Source organism: Hermetia illucens, chromosome 1 (assembly GCF_905115235.1).
Source record: "Hermetia illucens chromosome 1, iHerIll2.2.curated.20191125, whole genome shotgun sequence".
Taxonomy (NCBI): Eukaryota; Metazoa; Arthropoda; class Insecta; order Diptera; family Stratiomyidae; genus Hermetia; species Hermetia illucens.
Window position 1 is genome coordinate 198,764,385 of NC_051849.1, and position 17,196 is coordinate 198,781,580.

General features: G+C 42.7%; 1 protein-coding gene across 1 annotated transcript; it reads right to left on the reverse strand.

Annotated features, from left to right (window-relative positions):
- Positions 1–1,015: 1,015 nt before the first annotated feature.
- LOC119661492 (neutral and basic amino acid transport protein rBAT-like) lies at positions 1,016–16,966 on the reverse strand. The gene is made up of 4 exons (XM_038070857.1): positions 16,134–16,966; positions 2,650–2,834; positions 1,849–2,585; positions 1,016–1,765 (listed from the first exon to the last, which is right to left on the reverse strand). Exons 1-4 carry the CDS (start codon positions 16,482–16,484, stop codon positions 1,173–1,175), a joined length of 1,866 nt encoding a protein of 621 aa, XP_037926785.1. The 5' UTR covers positions 16,485–16,966; the 3' UTR covers positions 1,016–1,172.
- Positions 16,967–17,196: the final 230 nt, after the last annotated feature.

Genomic DNA, 17,196 nt, shown 5'->3' on the forward strand with positions numbered 1-17,196 from the left:
ATTGTAAATGTTGATGATGAAATATCTGATACGCAGATACGCGACTAAAAGTTCACGATCGTAGGTGCTGTAGTTCTGTTGAGCGAAATTCAACTGTATAAGAAGTGTAGCGTCTACCAACTGATGCTTGGTGCTCTTAAACGCCAGTACGGATACTGGAGACCATATAACCTCTCGATTCCTTGGTTTTAGACCCAGACAAGAAGGCATTAAGTAGGGACTGATGGTCAGCGGCTTTTGGGCAAGAAACGACGGTAATAATTTACCATTCCCAAGAACCTCCGCAGGTTTTCTATCATTTTAGGCAGTGGAAATCTCGCGATCGCTTGTACCTTGCTTGGGTCGGGTTGTACACCGTCGGGGGTGACGAAATGGCCTGAATATCCAGCAGCAGCAGCCCATAGTAAAAGTTTGCACCCTATATAGGGATCCTGATGTCCACTCAACTGAAGTGGCGCGAAAACATCCTAAACAAACCAAGACTCACATCTACTTGCCTGTAGCCGTGCTTGCTATCTTTAATTTTAAGTATTGAGGAATTAAATTGTTGGATTTGGAGACGGGGAAGAAGAAAGAAATTGCGCCTCTTAAGAGGGCACTGTTAGATGACGTGGTGCTTTGAAGAAATGAATATGATGAACTTATTTTTTCTTTTCATGGCTGCACATCACGCTCCTTCTCCCCCTCCTCTGGCGTCCTACAGGGATCTATTCTGGGTCCTTTTTATTTTTATTTTTTATCAACGACCTCATGCCACCACGTGCCCTTCGCACAGCTCGAAGTCTATTTCCATACCCCGATTCCTGGACTTTGCTGAAGTTAAAACACACAGTAACTTGGTCCTTTAAACTTCTCTTCCTTAGGAAGTTTTAAGCATAAGATAAGATTATTGCTTTCTCCTCCTCCTGAGGGCAATAAGTAATTGGAGTTTACTCTGTTTTTTGCCCCTTAAATAATTAAATAAATAAATAATTTCTAGGTAACTACTAGACAATTAAAATAAGGGTTTTAAAAATTTTAAATAAAATTATTTCATTTATTGATTTTGCATTTCAAAATATAATTTTTCATATAAAAAATCTCAACAATAAATACAATAACTTATGATATTTGATTCAAATCCGATGAGAAAGTCTTAATACTATAGAAGCGCCTCCTTATCTCCTTTCTCCTCACTTATCTAATTTAACAATTACAGTTTTGAGTGGACCAATTTCGAAATTATTGAAATATACTTTCTCTTCGTCCTCCATCCCGCCCAGTATAGTTTTACCACTATAAAAGAAAGTGGTTAAATCCATAGTTACCGACTCCTTGCCAAAGTTTGTGATGGCTACAAAACTATTTCGACGTGGATACCATCGTTCTATGATCAAAATGTTTTCAGGTCGATACTGAACGTTGGTATTCGAGGTAGTCTTAGATTCCTTCGCAATTGCGTTTTGGTAGATAGATGGTGATCGATCGCGGAGATTTATCATTTCGGATATCAGTTCCAAGTGATGCATAGATGCTGAAGCACCTTGCGGAAGCCATGGCAGAGTTTCACGATTCGTAAACTGCTGGGTACCATTCCACATCATGGCAGACAGATGGTGCATGTGCTTGGTTTCGCTGTGTTCATTGTGAGGATCATGTGATTCTTGCAGTGAAATTTCGTCCCCATAGAATATGCTTGGGGTACCCGGTAGTGTAAGCTGCATCAAGTTGGCTGCGAGAGTTACATTTGGTGAGGCATCTCGGGACATACGCTGCTCGCCAACTCCTGGAAAGTAAAATAAGAAAAAAAAAGTAATGAATCCTTTCTTCTGATCAGGAAGAGGACGTGTAAGTGATGAATATACATACCTCCTAAAGTCCACTGTATCCATGGACCACTTAATTCAGGTGCAAGCGAACTGGATAGTGTGGCTGTAATTTCCTCAAAAACAGCTTGGGTTCCGTTCGATATATCTAAGAATACTTCAACCAAATCAATATACTTCATAATCTGTGCAGCACTGAATTTATCCATCTTCTCAAGAACCTTCTTATTAATCATCAACACTCGGTCACTTCCTAAGACATACTTCCATTCGGCGATATTATCCTCGAAATTGGGATCATCGATGAAGTGCTCCAATCCCTTCACATAGAAACCATCAACACCTCGAGCCAACCAGTACCTCATAGCTTGTGTGATAACATTGCTACTTTCCAAGGACGATTTGGTTGTGGTTATAGTTTCGTTAGTTAACGACACGTTAACAATCTCCGCAATTCCCAGTTGATTCAAATATGGGTAAATGGGTAAATCTAAGACTACGGATACATTCCGCATGTGCAGGATGTTGATCATATGCATAAAATCCGCTTCGTTGCCTAATGTCTTATCAATAGCTGTTAATGTTGAAATATTCTCGTAGTGGTCAGGATAATGTTGCGAAGGGAATATTGAATTGAGCCGGATTGCACCGACGCCGATGCTTTGGAAGTATTCAGCACGAGAAGCAATGCCTCGGAGGTCGCCCAATCCATCATTTCCGGAATCTTGAAAACTCGCCGGGAATATTTCATAGAAAACGCTTCCTTTGAACCAACTTATCCTGTAAAAATAATGTCAGATAATTGTAAAATAGTGACCCTATTACGGAGGGACTAATTTTATACCTTGGATTGCATGTTTTTGGCAGCATTATTATCATAGCAACCACGAGAGCACACATGGCCAGGAGGCTTGACATGAATAGGAAAAATGTACATTTTCGAATCAATGGCCAATTCCAGGAGACAAAGCTGGGTGTGTCCTTTGTAATGGGGATGTTCAGCAGACCACTTTGTTTTAGTCCATTTTCCTGCAATGAGTGAAATTATTTATAATTCTTTTTGTTTCAATAATAACTAGGAAATGAAAAAAAGAAGATTATTTGGTCCTTAATCGTATCCCCTTTTAGACAGATGCATAAGGGTTTTTTTTGGAAATACCTAGCTGAATGGCCTTATCGGGGAGATTATAATGAAATTTCGTATGAATGGTACGTATGCAATAGACGGTGCGATGGCCGAGTTGATTGAGGCGGCAGGTTCGCAGCCTTGACCCTACATTTTTGGTTCAAAGCGCGACCACAGTGTAAATGCTTAAGGAATAGAACAATAGACCTGTTAAAGGCAAGTTTGTGGGAACTATGGTGCTCCTCTTTTAAGACAACAAGAAAGCAAGGCCCTAACTTTCGGTATGAAAGATTTTGTGGATTTTTAATGAAAGAATATTTGTGTACATGAAGCTCCTATTTTCACTCCGTCAAATATCGTCCCAAGCTTGGTTGACAAAGGAGGAGAGATAAGTCATTGTAGTCTGAATGGCCCGGTAATACCCAGACAACTCAGAATGTAGTTGAGTCTAGTAGGTGGGCATTTGGCGGTAAAATCTCATTTTAGCGAACGCAATGATAACGAGGACTAGTTTGCAATTTTTGCTGGTTTATGAAACTTTTATTCCACTAATCTTGCATTGCAAGATGTGGTACTTCCTTTGCAATCTTCATTATTGTACTGGATATAGCTGCCTATATTCTAGATAGTATGGTGTGGAAAACTAGAACGTCAGTTGTTAGCGGAATCCTGCTTTTATCCTTATTGGAAGGGGTGATAGAAAGGAGGAGGTGCCTAGAAAAAATGGAAATTTTTACCTAAATTCACCCCTATAATAATAATAATAACTCCGCCGTAGCCGGTCCCAAGCTCGGTTGTAAAAGGAGGAGGGATGGATAGCTTCTGTCTGAATGGCTGTACGCCACCGCAGTGTCTCCGGGGGTAGGTGAGGAAAGTGTAGGAACTTTGCAGTATTGCAAATTACCTACTGAGGAAGCTGTCCCCACAAAATGCAAATCCATCTGTGAGAAGAAGAAGGAATTTAAGGTCCGGTACGGATAACGCGGCGGGAGTCGTCTGACTTGGTGATTGGGTTGGGTTCTCGTAATGGACAGCACGGCGTCAAAAGTGCTAGTCGTGGGGCGTTTCGACGTCTAGGCGCCACGACGACCAGGAGCCACAATCTGCGGCGACCACTTCAGCAGGTTCGCGTAGACAGCGGATGAAGTGGACTAAAGAAATGAACCTCTTCATCACCCGCTCCTACTAAGAAATAAGGGGGGGTGGGGGTACAACATCTTACCGCCCATTGTTGCACCAGAGATTCATCGAGCGTTTCCTGCAATTCGCGCACGTGACTGTGCAACGAGTCGCAGACCAGTACCGCTTTATTACTCACAGCGACACAATCTCGGCCATTATCAGGGAGCGTGTTCGACTCGAGTTCACCCCGGAAACTGGTGACCGAGAGTCGATGTGGGCAGAGGCGGCGGCATCAACAACACCACGTCGCACTGCAGGCAACAGTTTCAGTACTCGCCGTAGCACTCTTCTTCATCGTTCAGCTGAGGTTTTTGCTGATGGTCGGGACGAATTCTAAAGAGCGTGTATAGAATTCTCGGAAATGGACCCTTTGCAGAGACCAGGTGTTCCCAAGCTCTATGCATCTAAAGCAAATCCAAGAATTCTATCTCAAATCAATGATGAGATTGCATCTCGGCTGTGTGCTGATATGCCTCTGCTGTAACTACAATCACTTGTGTGCTGTGGTGCAGTTACCGCTGTCAGATTGCACGGCCAGAAGATTTGCTTTCGCGTCATTGGTTTGAGTGACCGAAGAGATCCACCATGGAAAATTCGTCTGAAACGTCAGTGGGACTCACTAAGACAGGACATTGCCAGGATGACTCAACTTAGCATTGGGAACGCCAGTAGAAGCGCGAGATATAAAGTGAGAAGGGTTTATAGGAACTATGCCATTCCCCGTGAGACCTCCGTAGTTGAAATTCTGGACACACTAATGCAGAAACTTTCAGTCATATGTAGTCGGTTACGACGGTATGGCGAAAGTCACACCAGACGTGTCCAAAATGCAACATACGCGAGGAACCAGCGGAGCTTTTTTAGATCTCTCAATGAATCCGAACAGAGCGTCCAGACTGTGCAGTTTTCGGTGACGGAAGCGAAAGAATACTGGGGTGGACTTTGGGGGTTACCCGCTCAGCATGCTGAGTGGATCACCGCCGAAGGCATCCGCCATGCCAATATGTCTGGCATGAATTTTGCGGATGTTACCGAAGAGCAAGTTCGACGAGCATAAACAACTCGAAGAACTGGAGGGGCCCAGGTCTGAATCGAGTGCAAAACTTCTGGTACAAAAAATTCACCAGCATAAATGGCCGGTTGGCATACAGCATAAATCAGGTCATTAGTCGGACGGAAGAATTTCCACTCCTTCTCACTGCGGGGTTACCTACCTTATCCCTAAGAAGGACACGGTGCAGGATCCCACAGATTCAAGATCGATTATTTGCTTACCAACCCTCTACAAATTCATAACGTCTATTATTCGTGGAAGGGTCAATGCGCTCCTTGAGACCAACAATATTCTGTCCGAGGAAGAGCAGGTCTGCCGAGTTGGGTCAAGGAGTAGCAAAAAGCAACTCGGTAGTTGTAGGACAAGCAACTAGAGTCCAAAGAAATCTCTTTAGTTGCTATATCGCTTATGCCAAGGCTTTCAATAGTGTCCAGCATACCTGGCTAATCGATGTCCTACATCTGTATGGCATTGATCCAAAGGGTGGCATACCACCTTATCAGTGCGTACATCTGAGGGTGCCAATACCTCAGAGCTCATTCATATATGGAGGGGCATCTTCCAGGGGGATTCGTTGAATCCCCTTTGGTTTTGCATGGTATTGAACCCCCTTTCATGGCTACTGAATAATGCTAGAGGGCATGGTTTTGCAATAAAGTATGGCCTACGTGCTAAGCGTGAACTGACACACTTGATGTATTTAGATGACATCAAGCTGTATGCTGGTACTGATGACCATCTTAGAAGTCTGTTGTAAATAGTAGACATGTACAGTCGTGATATTTCGATGCAGTTTATATTAGACAAATGTCGAATCCTGTAAGGCAGACTGTGGGCTGACTCCACTTAATTTGAAGGATCGATCTTTTAATCCTCTGAGTGGGGTGAAGTCGGAGCGAGAGCGAATCGATGAATGAAAATGAAAGGCAATGCACTGTAAACACGTGAATTTCCTTTGGCAGCCATTTGTCGATTTGCATTTGTCGAACAAATGGCTGTGTTCTGAGGAGTTCTTTGCTGAAACGGAGGGGTTCATGTGTGCCATTCAGGACGGGGTAGTCGCCACCCGAGCTTATAAAAAGCTCATAATGAAAGAGCGGGTGGAAAACGACCAGTGCAGAATGTGTGGTTTGGCATTAGAGACGTTGGACCATCTCATTTCTGGCTGTACTCTTATGGCACCGGTGCAATACACCACCAGGCGGCAACCCCAGCTGTGTGAGACTATCAAATCGGTAATTACCGGGGATAGGATCGGCTGGGCTATAAACAGCTTCTCCGCATACAAATCTCCAGGCCCAGATGGCATAATGCCAGTCATGCTACAGAAGCAGCAGGAAAGGGTTGTGCCGTGGCTTGTTGAGATTTACCGAAGCTGCATCACTTTAGGATACGTACCGCAGTCCTGGAGGCGCGCACGGGTGGTTTTCATACCGAAAGCGGGCAGGCAAGGTCATGAGTCTGCGAAGGACTTTCGGCCAATCAGCCTGACCTCTTTCGTGCTGAAGACCCTAGAACGCGTCCTGGACATTCACTTAAGGACAATTATGGAGAGAACGCCTTTCTCTAAGTCCCAGCATGCCTACCTCAAAGGAAAATCCACAGAAAACGCCCTCCACGAGGTAATTGGCACGGTTGAGCGGTCGCTGCAGTACAAGCTGTATACCCTTGCTGCCTTCTTGGATATAGAAGGAGCTTTCAACAACGTCAGTACCAACACCATCAAGGAAGTCTTGACCGGTATTGGACTGGAGGGGTATCTCACGCATTGGATTATATCCATGCTGAGTACCAGGATAATCCAGTCCGATCTGGGAGGCAACCACTTGACCAGAGCTGTGAACAGAGGCACGCCCCAGGGTGGTGGTATCTCACCGGTGCTCTGGTTAATAGTAATGGACAAAATTTTACGTACATTGGACAGCAGCGGGGTGAAGGTGGTGGCGTATGCCGACGACTTGGTGATATTAGTATCAGGGATGTTTCTGTCCATTATGAGCGACATCATGGAAGGAGCGTTGCGAAAGGTGTGCCTGTGGGCCGCAAGATGCGGACTCAGCATAAACCCAACCAAAACGCAACTGATGCTATTCACCACCAAGACAAGGATACCTGAATTCCATCTACCACGGCTGAATGAACAAAGATTGGTTCTTTCCTCTAATGTAAAGTATCTGGGTGTAATCCTGGATCCTAAGCTAAATTGGAGGTTGAACATAGAACTGAGGGTTAAGAAGGCTTGTATAGCCTTCTATGCCTGTAAGAGAACCTTTGCCAAGAAATGGGGTCTCCGGCCGAGGATGGTTCTCTGGATGTACACTGCTGTAGTGCGTCCGATCCTGACGTACGGATCTATTGTATGGTGGCAGGCTTTGAAGAAGAAATACAATAGAACGAAGCTTAACAGGATTCAAAGAACCGCGTGTGCAGGTGCTACCGGGGCTCTGCAGTCCTGCCCGGCAGATGCTCTCAATGTACTCCTGCATCTCCTCCCCCTTGACCTCCACATCAAATATATTGCAGCGTGCAGTGCCGTCAGACTACGTGAGTCCGGATGTTGGACAGCGAAGTCCTATGGCCACAGCAACATTCTAGATGAAATACCTCGAGAAATCTGGGCATCCAACACGGACTATATCACACGCAAGCTAAACTTCACGAGAAACTTTGCTGTGGACCTTCCAACCAGGGCAAAGTGGAAGACCGGCGGCGTGTTGCAAGACTATGACACGGTATTCTTTACGGACGGATCAAAGATGGCCTATGGAGTCGGCGCGGGGGTTTTCTCGAATACACACGGTGTATCCAAGTCGTATGGTCTCCCAGGTTTCGCCAGTGTATTCCAGGCGGAAGTACTGACGATATTGGAAGTCTGTCGATGGCTGGAGCGTGATTCGAGCCCCAAGCGTAACATAGCCATTCTGACCGACAGCCAAGCGGCCATCAAGGCCTTGTGCTCAACGACGACATCTTCCCGTTTGGTGGGGCAGTGCAGAGACATGCTCAACCATCTGGGCGGCACGCTCAAGATCACTCTCCTCTGGGTTCCCGGGCATAGGAACATAGAGGGGAATGAGTGGGCTGACGGATTGGCCAGGCAAGGCTCTGCTCTTGGCAGTCCCTCGGGGAATACAGTCGGTGTTCTGCTGGCGGCTGTCGGGGGCCGAGTCTACTCGCACTACCTAGCAGCCGCGGGCCTGAGATGGCGAAGGCTTACAAGCTGTGCCAAATCATGGAGAATTTGGCCCGCTTACAACATAGCCCGATCACGAGAGCTCCTGTGCCAGACGCGTGCAAATGCATTCAAGATTACGGCGATCTGCACGGGGCACTGCCCCATAGGGGACCATGCCGCTAGGCTCGGCTTACCCTACAACTCGCATTGCCGTAGATGCGGAGAAGGAAGGGAAACCCTCATGCACTTTCTCTGCGATTGCCCGGCTCTGGCTCGAGTCAGGCTGCGGACACTGGGTAAACCATTCTTTGGGGACCTTAGTGAGATTTCTAGCTGCAGGGTAGGAGAGCTGCTTTTCTTCGTGAATGCTACGGGCTGGCTCTGAAGATCCGAGCCAGCTGGACTCTGCTTCCCTGTTCCTATAACAACAGTCACGGTCTTAGGAGTTTGTGGCATCAAAACGGCGCACCAAAGCGCTAATTGGGCTTCTCGGAGCGGCCACTGATACCTACCTACCCTACACCACCAGGTACAATGCTATATGTAAGGTGATCCATCAAAACCTTGCACAGGAACATGTCCGGTTTACCGATATGAGCCGCAAGCAGTTTTGCTTACAGCATGTTTTGGGACCGGCAAGTTCTAACTGATTGGCTCATTCCACACAACAGGCGTGACGTGCAGTTAGTTGACAAGACGGGTCGCTCCGCGTATATTATTGATGTTGCTATCCCCCATAATAGCAACATTGAACGGAAATGCTTGGAGAAGAAGGTCAACTATGAGCCACTGACTCGAGCAATCAAAGAAATTTGGTGTCTCGAGCGGGCGGTTGTAGTTTCCATAATATTGTCAGCTACAGGTATTGTACGTAAGTCCCTCACGGCTTCCCTTGATGTCCTGGGACTCTCACACAGTCTGCTTCAAGCCATGTAGAAGTACACCATTCTGCATATGTACTCGATGTTGCGGGGAGTTCTCGACGGATTCTCCCATTGACCTACCACCACCAGCGCCCTTTGGTTTTGCTTGGCACTTAGTGCTATTATTAGGTAAAATTCGGCATCTGCCGAGATTGTGACAACTCGGAAAATCAGGGCGAATCAGGGCGTTGAAGTGTGTTAGAGCATTTCATTCAAGACCGTAAAGGTACACTACAGGATTACAGTACTCTGTAGCAGACAATGTGGTCAAGCTTGCGCACGCCCGTGATTATTACCCTGAAAGGATTCAGGTACTCACATTCAGAGCTGAGTCGATTGGTATCCAACATCCAGTTACGATACAAATTCTCCTGCTTCCAGTGAGATTTGAGCTGCGACCTTCTGGGTCCAGACATTCTTTATAGATTTGCTTTATCGTGGATTTCGCAAGGTCCGTAAAACTTGAAAGTAATGTGCCGTAGTCTACTAAACTTTAAAGAAGATTACATTTTTTATCATCTTGATGCGAATATCCAAAAGTGGAACACATTTTCTTAGGAAATGTCTAGCAATGTACATAATTTTAATTTTAACACCAGCTTGCGAAAATCATTTACATATTCGTCGAAGCTGCACATATATTTACTTATCTATATAATGGTTGGAAGCATCAATATCACTTGCCAGACAATTACTAACAATGGCTATTCCATGTACAAATATACCCACAAACGTCACGTTTTATTCCATACAAGTGTGTGGGAGAATACTTAATTTATGATGGATGCACTTCCTTATCTTATCAGAGCTTTCCGTGATTCACTATCAGCACAGGGATTTACTTTCTTTCGAACATTATTTTGATAATTTTGCTGACAACACGACACATGATTTAGCTTCGTACAATGTAGTATGATTGAATGTCTGGTTAAGGCACAATGTTCCTACACTTTTAAGAGGGTCACATATTTTTTTTTTAGAGAATACTTATCATTATTATTATCGCTTTATCCTGAATTTTCAAGGTACGCTCTGAACAATGCAGTGGCACTTAGGAACAGCTTTAAGATGATACTAACTATTCCTAAAAATACCATGTCTAGCCAAATGCCGCTACCTGTTAGTAACCAGAAACTAAGTTCACTGAATTCTCTCATTAGCACATGGCAATTGATTGCCAAACATCCATCAGTTGGCACATGATCTTGATTTATTTAATTATCGATGTTTACTATGCATTTGATGTCCGAGATGACATCGAAAATTTAGATAAAAAAAATAAAAGAATAAGACAATGAGCAAACTACCCGATTGTGCATAATATTCAAGGAGACAGATCACGCGAATGAGATAACTTATTCATGGGGGGTGTGTTTTTGCTTCAATAATTTTTTGAAAAAGACGCATTGACGATAATCTCATCGACGTAATTTAAGCTTTGTCTTATCATTTTTTGCTATTTTAGAATACGTCATCCACGTCATAAGACATAAGACTAAAAAAAGACGTTACTAACTCGATAATTACTTAAAGTGCGTGCTAAGTTTGCTATTTAAAACATAAAAGGCGCTCCCTTAATCTCTGGTTCAAATCAATCTATTTGTAGATCTTTAAATTCGGACACAACAATTAAGAATAACAATTTTGGGTTATCTACACTGCTTATGAAATAGATTGAGAATCTTGCAGAATAACCACCAGCGATCAGGCGATAGTAAGATGGTTCCCTATGCTTTTTCGAAATTGTTTACCACTAATTTCTTCTATCGCGTATCCACTGAGTATTATACTTCCGGTGGAATAGCATGCATTTATCAAAATTTACTGGAGGTGAAAAACTGCACAGGGAAAGTACAATAGAAAAAATATTGGTTAGGAAAGGGGAAGGTTAGGGTAGGTAAAGTTGTAATACTGTGGGGAGTTGTTCAGACCTTCTATTAGACTCATTGTTTTATCCTCTAAAATTGTTCATATCGTCTCCTGCTTGCGGCGTTTGCGGTTTTATGTGGATCTAAGAACGTCTTCCAGAAGTAGAGGGAGGGTAGATTCATCGTTGAAGAAAATTTTTTGTGGTACCTTCTTGTAAGAACTGAGGAGGCCGGGAAGCTTCATATGAAATGCAGGACTATTTCCCCTTCTACCTCACATTGGTTACATTTAACCGAGACCACCACAACGATTTTTCAGATTTGGTAGTTTGAGGAATAGAACCCCGTTAGAAGTCCTACTAAGGTTTTCAATGTTGCTCTAGAGACACTGGGTTCTTTCACAAAGATTTTCACAAACCGATGGAATTTCAGAGTAAATTTGACAATGGTCGGCCTAACGCCAAATGCGGGTTCTAGTCTCACCATCTTGCAGTCACACCTTGATGAACGATTCTGTGAGTTTTCTCATAGTGTCTGTGAGTTTTCAACAAGGAACTCCTCTATCCTTCATTTGAATAGAGTATTAACTTAAAAGCGTAATTTGAAAGGCAGCTGGTGTTTTCGTCCACGGCAGAGGTAATTTTTCAGACTTTGCCTCACTTCTATCCTAGGAGCGGCGTGACCGAAAGTGGTAGTACCGTTGAAATAATGGACACTTAGGACCAACTCAATCCTCAAAAAAAAAAAATGTTATTTTGATGGTATTGCCCGGTTTGATAAATTTTTTGCATATTCACTAATATGTGTTGCTAGCCCAGATAAGTGACTACTTATATTTTTGTGCCTAGAAGATCTCGGTAAGTTGGCTCTATTTTAAAAGACATACGCCTATGATTAGATTGTAGACGGTTCTTTTTTTTGGTACCAATTGGTTTATTCAACAAATACCACATTTTGGGGACCAGTTGTTCTCTTGGAAATCTCGGGAAAACGGAATAACTGATTCCCGAAAAACGATATTTGTTGAATAAGTCACTTTTTAGTAAAAAAAGGAAGAACTTTCTTTAAGTTGTGCCTACTAAGCCACTTCAAAATAACAAATGTGACACTAGTCTAAGAATTATGACGCAATTAATATGTGTATGCTGATTCTGGGGTTGTAACTTAGGATGTTAGTTACTTGTCTGTTGGCTAGAGGTTTCTTTGATTCTGAATTTAATTATATTTTGTAGACATAGAGACTTTTATTCCATTGCGCCTGAATCACAAGACCTTATTTTGGAGCATCTCAAGACCCCTGGACCTCCACTAGTTTTTGTTTGTTTCTGAAGCAATGAGGCTAGATAAAATACATGCATTTTAACCTTTTAAGCTCCTTAGTGAAATGCTAGCCTTTCATCTAGAAGGTCACCTTTTAAGGTGTGCTCTTTAATTGTTATATGTTGCCATGCTGGATCACGTTTGGTCGATAAATTCTTCCATTATCGGATTCAAAGGAAATCAGAACCGTGGCTGCTCTCGTCACTATTCTCTGCAGTCTCTCTCTCTCACAGCTATTGATATTTACTGACAAAGGCTACATAAATAGCCAAGACTTGATGTGATGTTTTCAGGAGAAGGAAGGTAAGACATCAGATCCGATCAGTTTGATTCAGATGGAGAGACCATACCAAACAGACTTATAGAGGAATTATATATAGGCTCAACGTCGCGAAAAGTGTTTTTCATTGTGATTCCACAACGGCTTCTTTGCTTCTTCGTCCTAGGTTTCTTTCGATAGTAGGTTCGTGTTGTTTGCATCGCATTCACCACTCCAGATCGTCAGAAAGCTGCTTTTTGGATTGTCTGCTTTTGACTTTGTGTTGCAGATCAATTTTAGGTAGCAAATTAGTGTTAATAGCGTGACTTTATCACACTCTCGCCTATCTCGCAACTTCTTTTGAATTTCAATCATTTTCAGTGAACACAGTATAATGATGGGTAGCGCTGAAACAAAGCAATTGGGGAATCTTCAAAGTGAACAGACGCGAGGAAATTTAAATGTAAATGAAAATCCAGAGCACAAACAGTGAAGAGCCAGGAACTGACAAACTGGTAAAAAACCACATCCAGGAAGGTAAAATTATAAACAAGTGGGGAAACTGGAAGGTAGACGCTTCAGGTATGAAAGGTTTTGTGTATTTCTTTTATAAAAAGATTTGAGTGTGCATTTGTCCCATTAGCATGTAGCACGTAAAATATGCATATATTATGTGAAAATAGCCACTTTCAAGTGATATTGACATTCATAGTCTTGAATTTGCAGAGGAACGACAGTTTTGATCTAGTATAACTTTGTTAGTAATAGCATGATTTTCACCAAATTTGGGGAAATTATGCTCTATACTGTAGCCTATATTTCTGCAAAACTTGGTGATTCTAGGGTGAACTTAAGGGGGGGGGGGTTTCCTGACAATTACTAAAAATTATAGTAATATACTATTATTAACTTTATTTGAACAGGTATCGGTATGGAGGGTATTTCGGAGCCCACCATATAGTGGCAGCCCCCTGATTTTTTTCAGATTTTTCGGTTTGGTAGTTCCTGAGAATGGGTTCGTTAAAAAAATGATCACTTTCAACCCCCCGCACTCCTTTTGCATGTATGGGGACCCCCCCCCCCCCCCCCCAAATTTGGTGTCAATCGCTATAACCGTCTCCGAGAAAAATGCGTGTGACGGACAGACGGACAGACAGACAGACAGTAAACCGATTTTAATAAGGTTTTGTGTTTACCTTAAAAAAGGGAATAGTAGATAAACAAATGACAAAGTGGCAGATGGGGACGAGAGCTCCAAAACGGGAAGAAGTAAATTGTAAAGTGGTACGAGGTTACCAATAAGAATACTGTAAAACCAGAAGTGGTGACTATTCGACTGATGGCTAATTTGTAGGCGGAGAGCGCAAAGCTTTTTTGAAATTGTTGAGTTGGAAGCCTTGTCAATCACTTGATAGTAGCAATGTTGTGGGGTTCACATTTTGTTTTGTCTTAGCATGTGATAGCGCAGATAAGGTATGATCATGAGAATGACAAGACTTCCAAGCTTCCAACGGTGGAGCAAGAAGAACGCAGGGAAACAACATTGAATAATGATGGTTAATAGGAACAGTTTCGGCAACAAATTTTTGATTTGGAGATCATTCTATTCGTTCTGCTCCACAAATACTCCTATACACCTTATGATGTATTTTAATATGATGAACATTTACACTTTTGGCATAAAGTTTTTGCAAACTGAAATAGGCTCTGTTGGCAGTCAACATCTTCTTCTGTGATTTTCGACGCTAGCTAGAATAAATTAACAACGGTCTCGAAGTTATAGTCTCTTACCTTGATTCGCATAGAGAAAATCTGATCTGTTGCGGATTTGCCTGGAGTGAAGCTTCTTTGGGGACCAATGACGTTCTGGGCGAATGGGCTTATCCGACCTAGCGGAGAATATCTTATAGATGGTACTCAGCAACGTGATTTCTCTATAATTGCTGCACTGTGTAATATCTCTCTTTTTATGAATGGGTCGTCAGGTATTGATTCGCTGTTCCACATCTTCAGTATAAGGTGATGAATTGTTTGGTGTAATAAGTCGCCACCATATTTAACTAATTCGGCTGTAATTCCATCCGCTCTTGGCGACTTATGTTTTTTAAGCCGATGAATTACACGGACTGTTTCTTCTATGCTTGGTGGTGGCAGCATTTGTCCGTCGTCTTTAGTCGGCGGGTCCTCCAGCTCGCCGATATTTTGGTTGTTGAGCAGTTCAATAAAATACGCAACCCATCGCTCTAATATGTCCATTTTTTGCGGCTGGGGCCAAGTATCTTTGTGGCCGTATCAATCGTAACATTCTTTAGGTGGTTGTGAAGATCATTTGTTGATGCTTCATCTCCAGGATCTCTGTTGACTGCGGTTATTGCGGCATCCATTTCCCTATTATAAGTGTTGCGGAGGGCTGTGTTGTGGATGGCTTCAGTATTCTCTCTCACCTGATTGTCAGAGGTTGTGGTGTCGGAGGATTGTATTACCAATGCAAATTTTGAAACTTTGGGGCTTTTAACGATAATCAGCCGGTTTGGACAAATAGCCACCGAGGTTAAGCGTTGTGACGACTGATTACTTCTTAGAGAGGGGACCAAAGGGGTTTTATTTTACCTGTTTATCTTCTTCACTCAATTGCCTTAATTTGAAAACAGAGACTACAAAGTTTTGTTGAAAGTCTGCTGTTTTCTATATAGTTTTTTGTGTCTTCCATGTTAGTTTACTGCATACCAAGAAATCACAGTGTATTGGTTTGAAATTAAAGTGTATAGTCTGATATACACTGTAGTAAAAGACCATATAAGGGGCGAGAGTACTTCTGGTAGAACTGCTTGATAACTTCCCTAAAACCTCGATCATCGCATAATATTTATTACAATTACTGGAACAATCTAACTGCTTGAAGATTAGCTGATTGTGTAACACGGTGGTCGTCCGGTCCCCGGGGTTAGGGGTTGTTGCAAATGGGTATGTTCCTACTTTACACAGATGATACACTATTTCGTATCATTACACTACATAAGACGGCTTTAGATTTTGAAAATTGTTTGTATGAAAAAATCGTCTGATTACTTAGGTTAAGCGTTGTTAGGAGTCGTTAGTAATACTTAGATGGGAGCATTTTATTTTTATATTTTAGGTTTTTAACTAATTTTTTAACAAAGCAATGGAGAAATAGATGAAGTGTTCATTTTCCGGTTTTGCGACTTGTTTCCTATCAGTTTTGGGCTTTGCATGTGGACATACTTCAAACATTGCGTAATTAACTTTGTAGATAGATACATAGATTTCTGAGGTGTATCCGACTAGAGAGACTAGAGAGGTTGAACTATATTCGGAAGTATGATAACATGTGAAATTACGGGGAACACTTTAATCTAAATCTGTTTTTAAAGCTTATAATTTAATCCGTCTGAATATTTACCTGTATCGCAATGTCGCCATTCTTTCCCAAATGATGGTAGGCATGTTTATTGAACAGACTTGTGGCGGCTGCATCAGGAGCATCCATTGCAATCCCCGAGCTACTTCCTGATGAACTTGTTTCTGCTTTCGTGTCTTCGCAGTTGACCGAATCGTTGCTTTCATTGTCCACGCTTGGTGTCAGAGGATGTGAGAACGCGAGCGGGGGTGGCGACGGGGTGTTGGGCAACAAAGGACACGTGGAGGCATCCTCCTCCGGCAAAAAGGTGGTAACCGAGGGGGATTCTGTTAGTGACGTCGGCAAATCAACACTCAAGAGTGCCGGATCCGTAGATATACCCAAATTGTTCATCGCAATAAATGTACGAAGCACTAAACACGAAATGTGAACTTTTTCTTTCTGGTGAATCAACAGCACACTCGATGTTTCATAATACACATATGCAAAATTGCACGAAAGCGAAAATTGATATACCCGCGACTGAGTGAAATATGCTAAGAGAATCGCGTAATAGACTGAGTTCTTAGTGGAAATCGAAAGCTTTTTTCAACGGCCGGCGAATTATGGCCAATTTATCTTTTGACTTTAGATGGAATTGAGATAATTCACTTCAATTGATTTCAATTGAGACCGAATTAATGGCTATTTCTTAATGTATTTTCTCGGCACGGCAAGTTGTCTCCTTTTGCAGACAACTAACTCTATGAAAGTCACACGCAACGAAAAATTCATCAATGTGACTTCGGGAAAAGATAAATACTCTGAGGGGTTTTCCGATTTTCCTTTAGAACTTTTCAGTGTGGGCTCGCTCCCCTTCAAGAGGACGGGGTGTGCTGAGGCGAAGATGCTGCGACGGCGCACTAAAAATTCTTATTTCGGGCCTTCTTTCTCAGACTAAGGCATATATCGGAGAATACATGGGAAATATTCAAACAGAGCAGAAAGTAAATATTTTTTGAAGGTGAACTTTTTTAGGAGAGAAGTATCTACGTATCCACAAATATGCATTGGGGAGAGCTGAGCTTCGTGCGCTCGAATTCGAATTTGAATCAAAGCTTTCACG

What these genes read in the sequence shown, in the direction of transcription:
- LOC119661492 (XM_038070857.1), bottom strand. Translation starts at nt 16,484, where the DNA reads ATGAACAATTTGGGTATATCTACGGATCCGGCACTCTTGAGTGTTGAT. An exon ending in ATGGCGACATTGCGATACAG is followed by an intron (nt 2,835 to 16,133) that starts GTAAATATTCAG and finishes CACTCATTGCAG; the next exon opens with GAAAATGGACTAAAACAAAG. An exon ending in CCAAAAACATGCAATCCAAG is followed by an intron (nt 2,586 to 2,649) that starts GTATAAAATTAG and finishes TTATTTTTACAG; the next exon opens with GATAAGTTGGTTCAAAGGAA.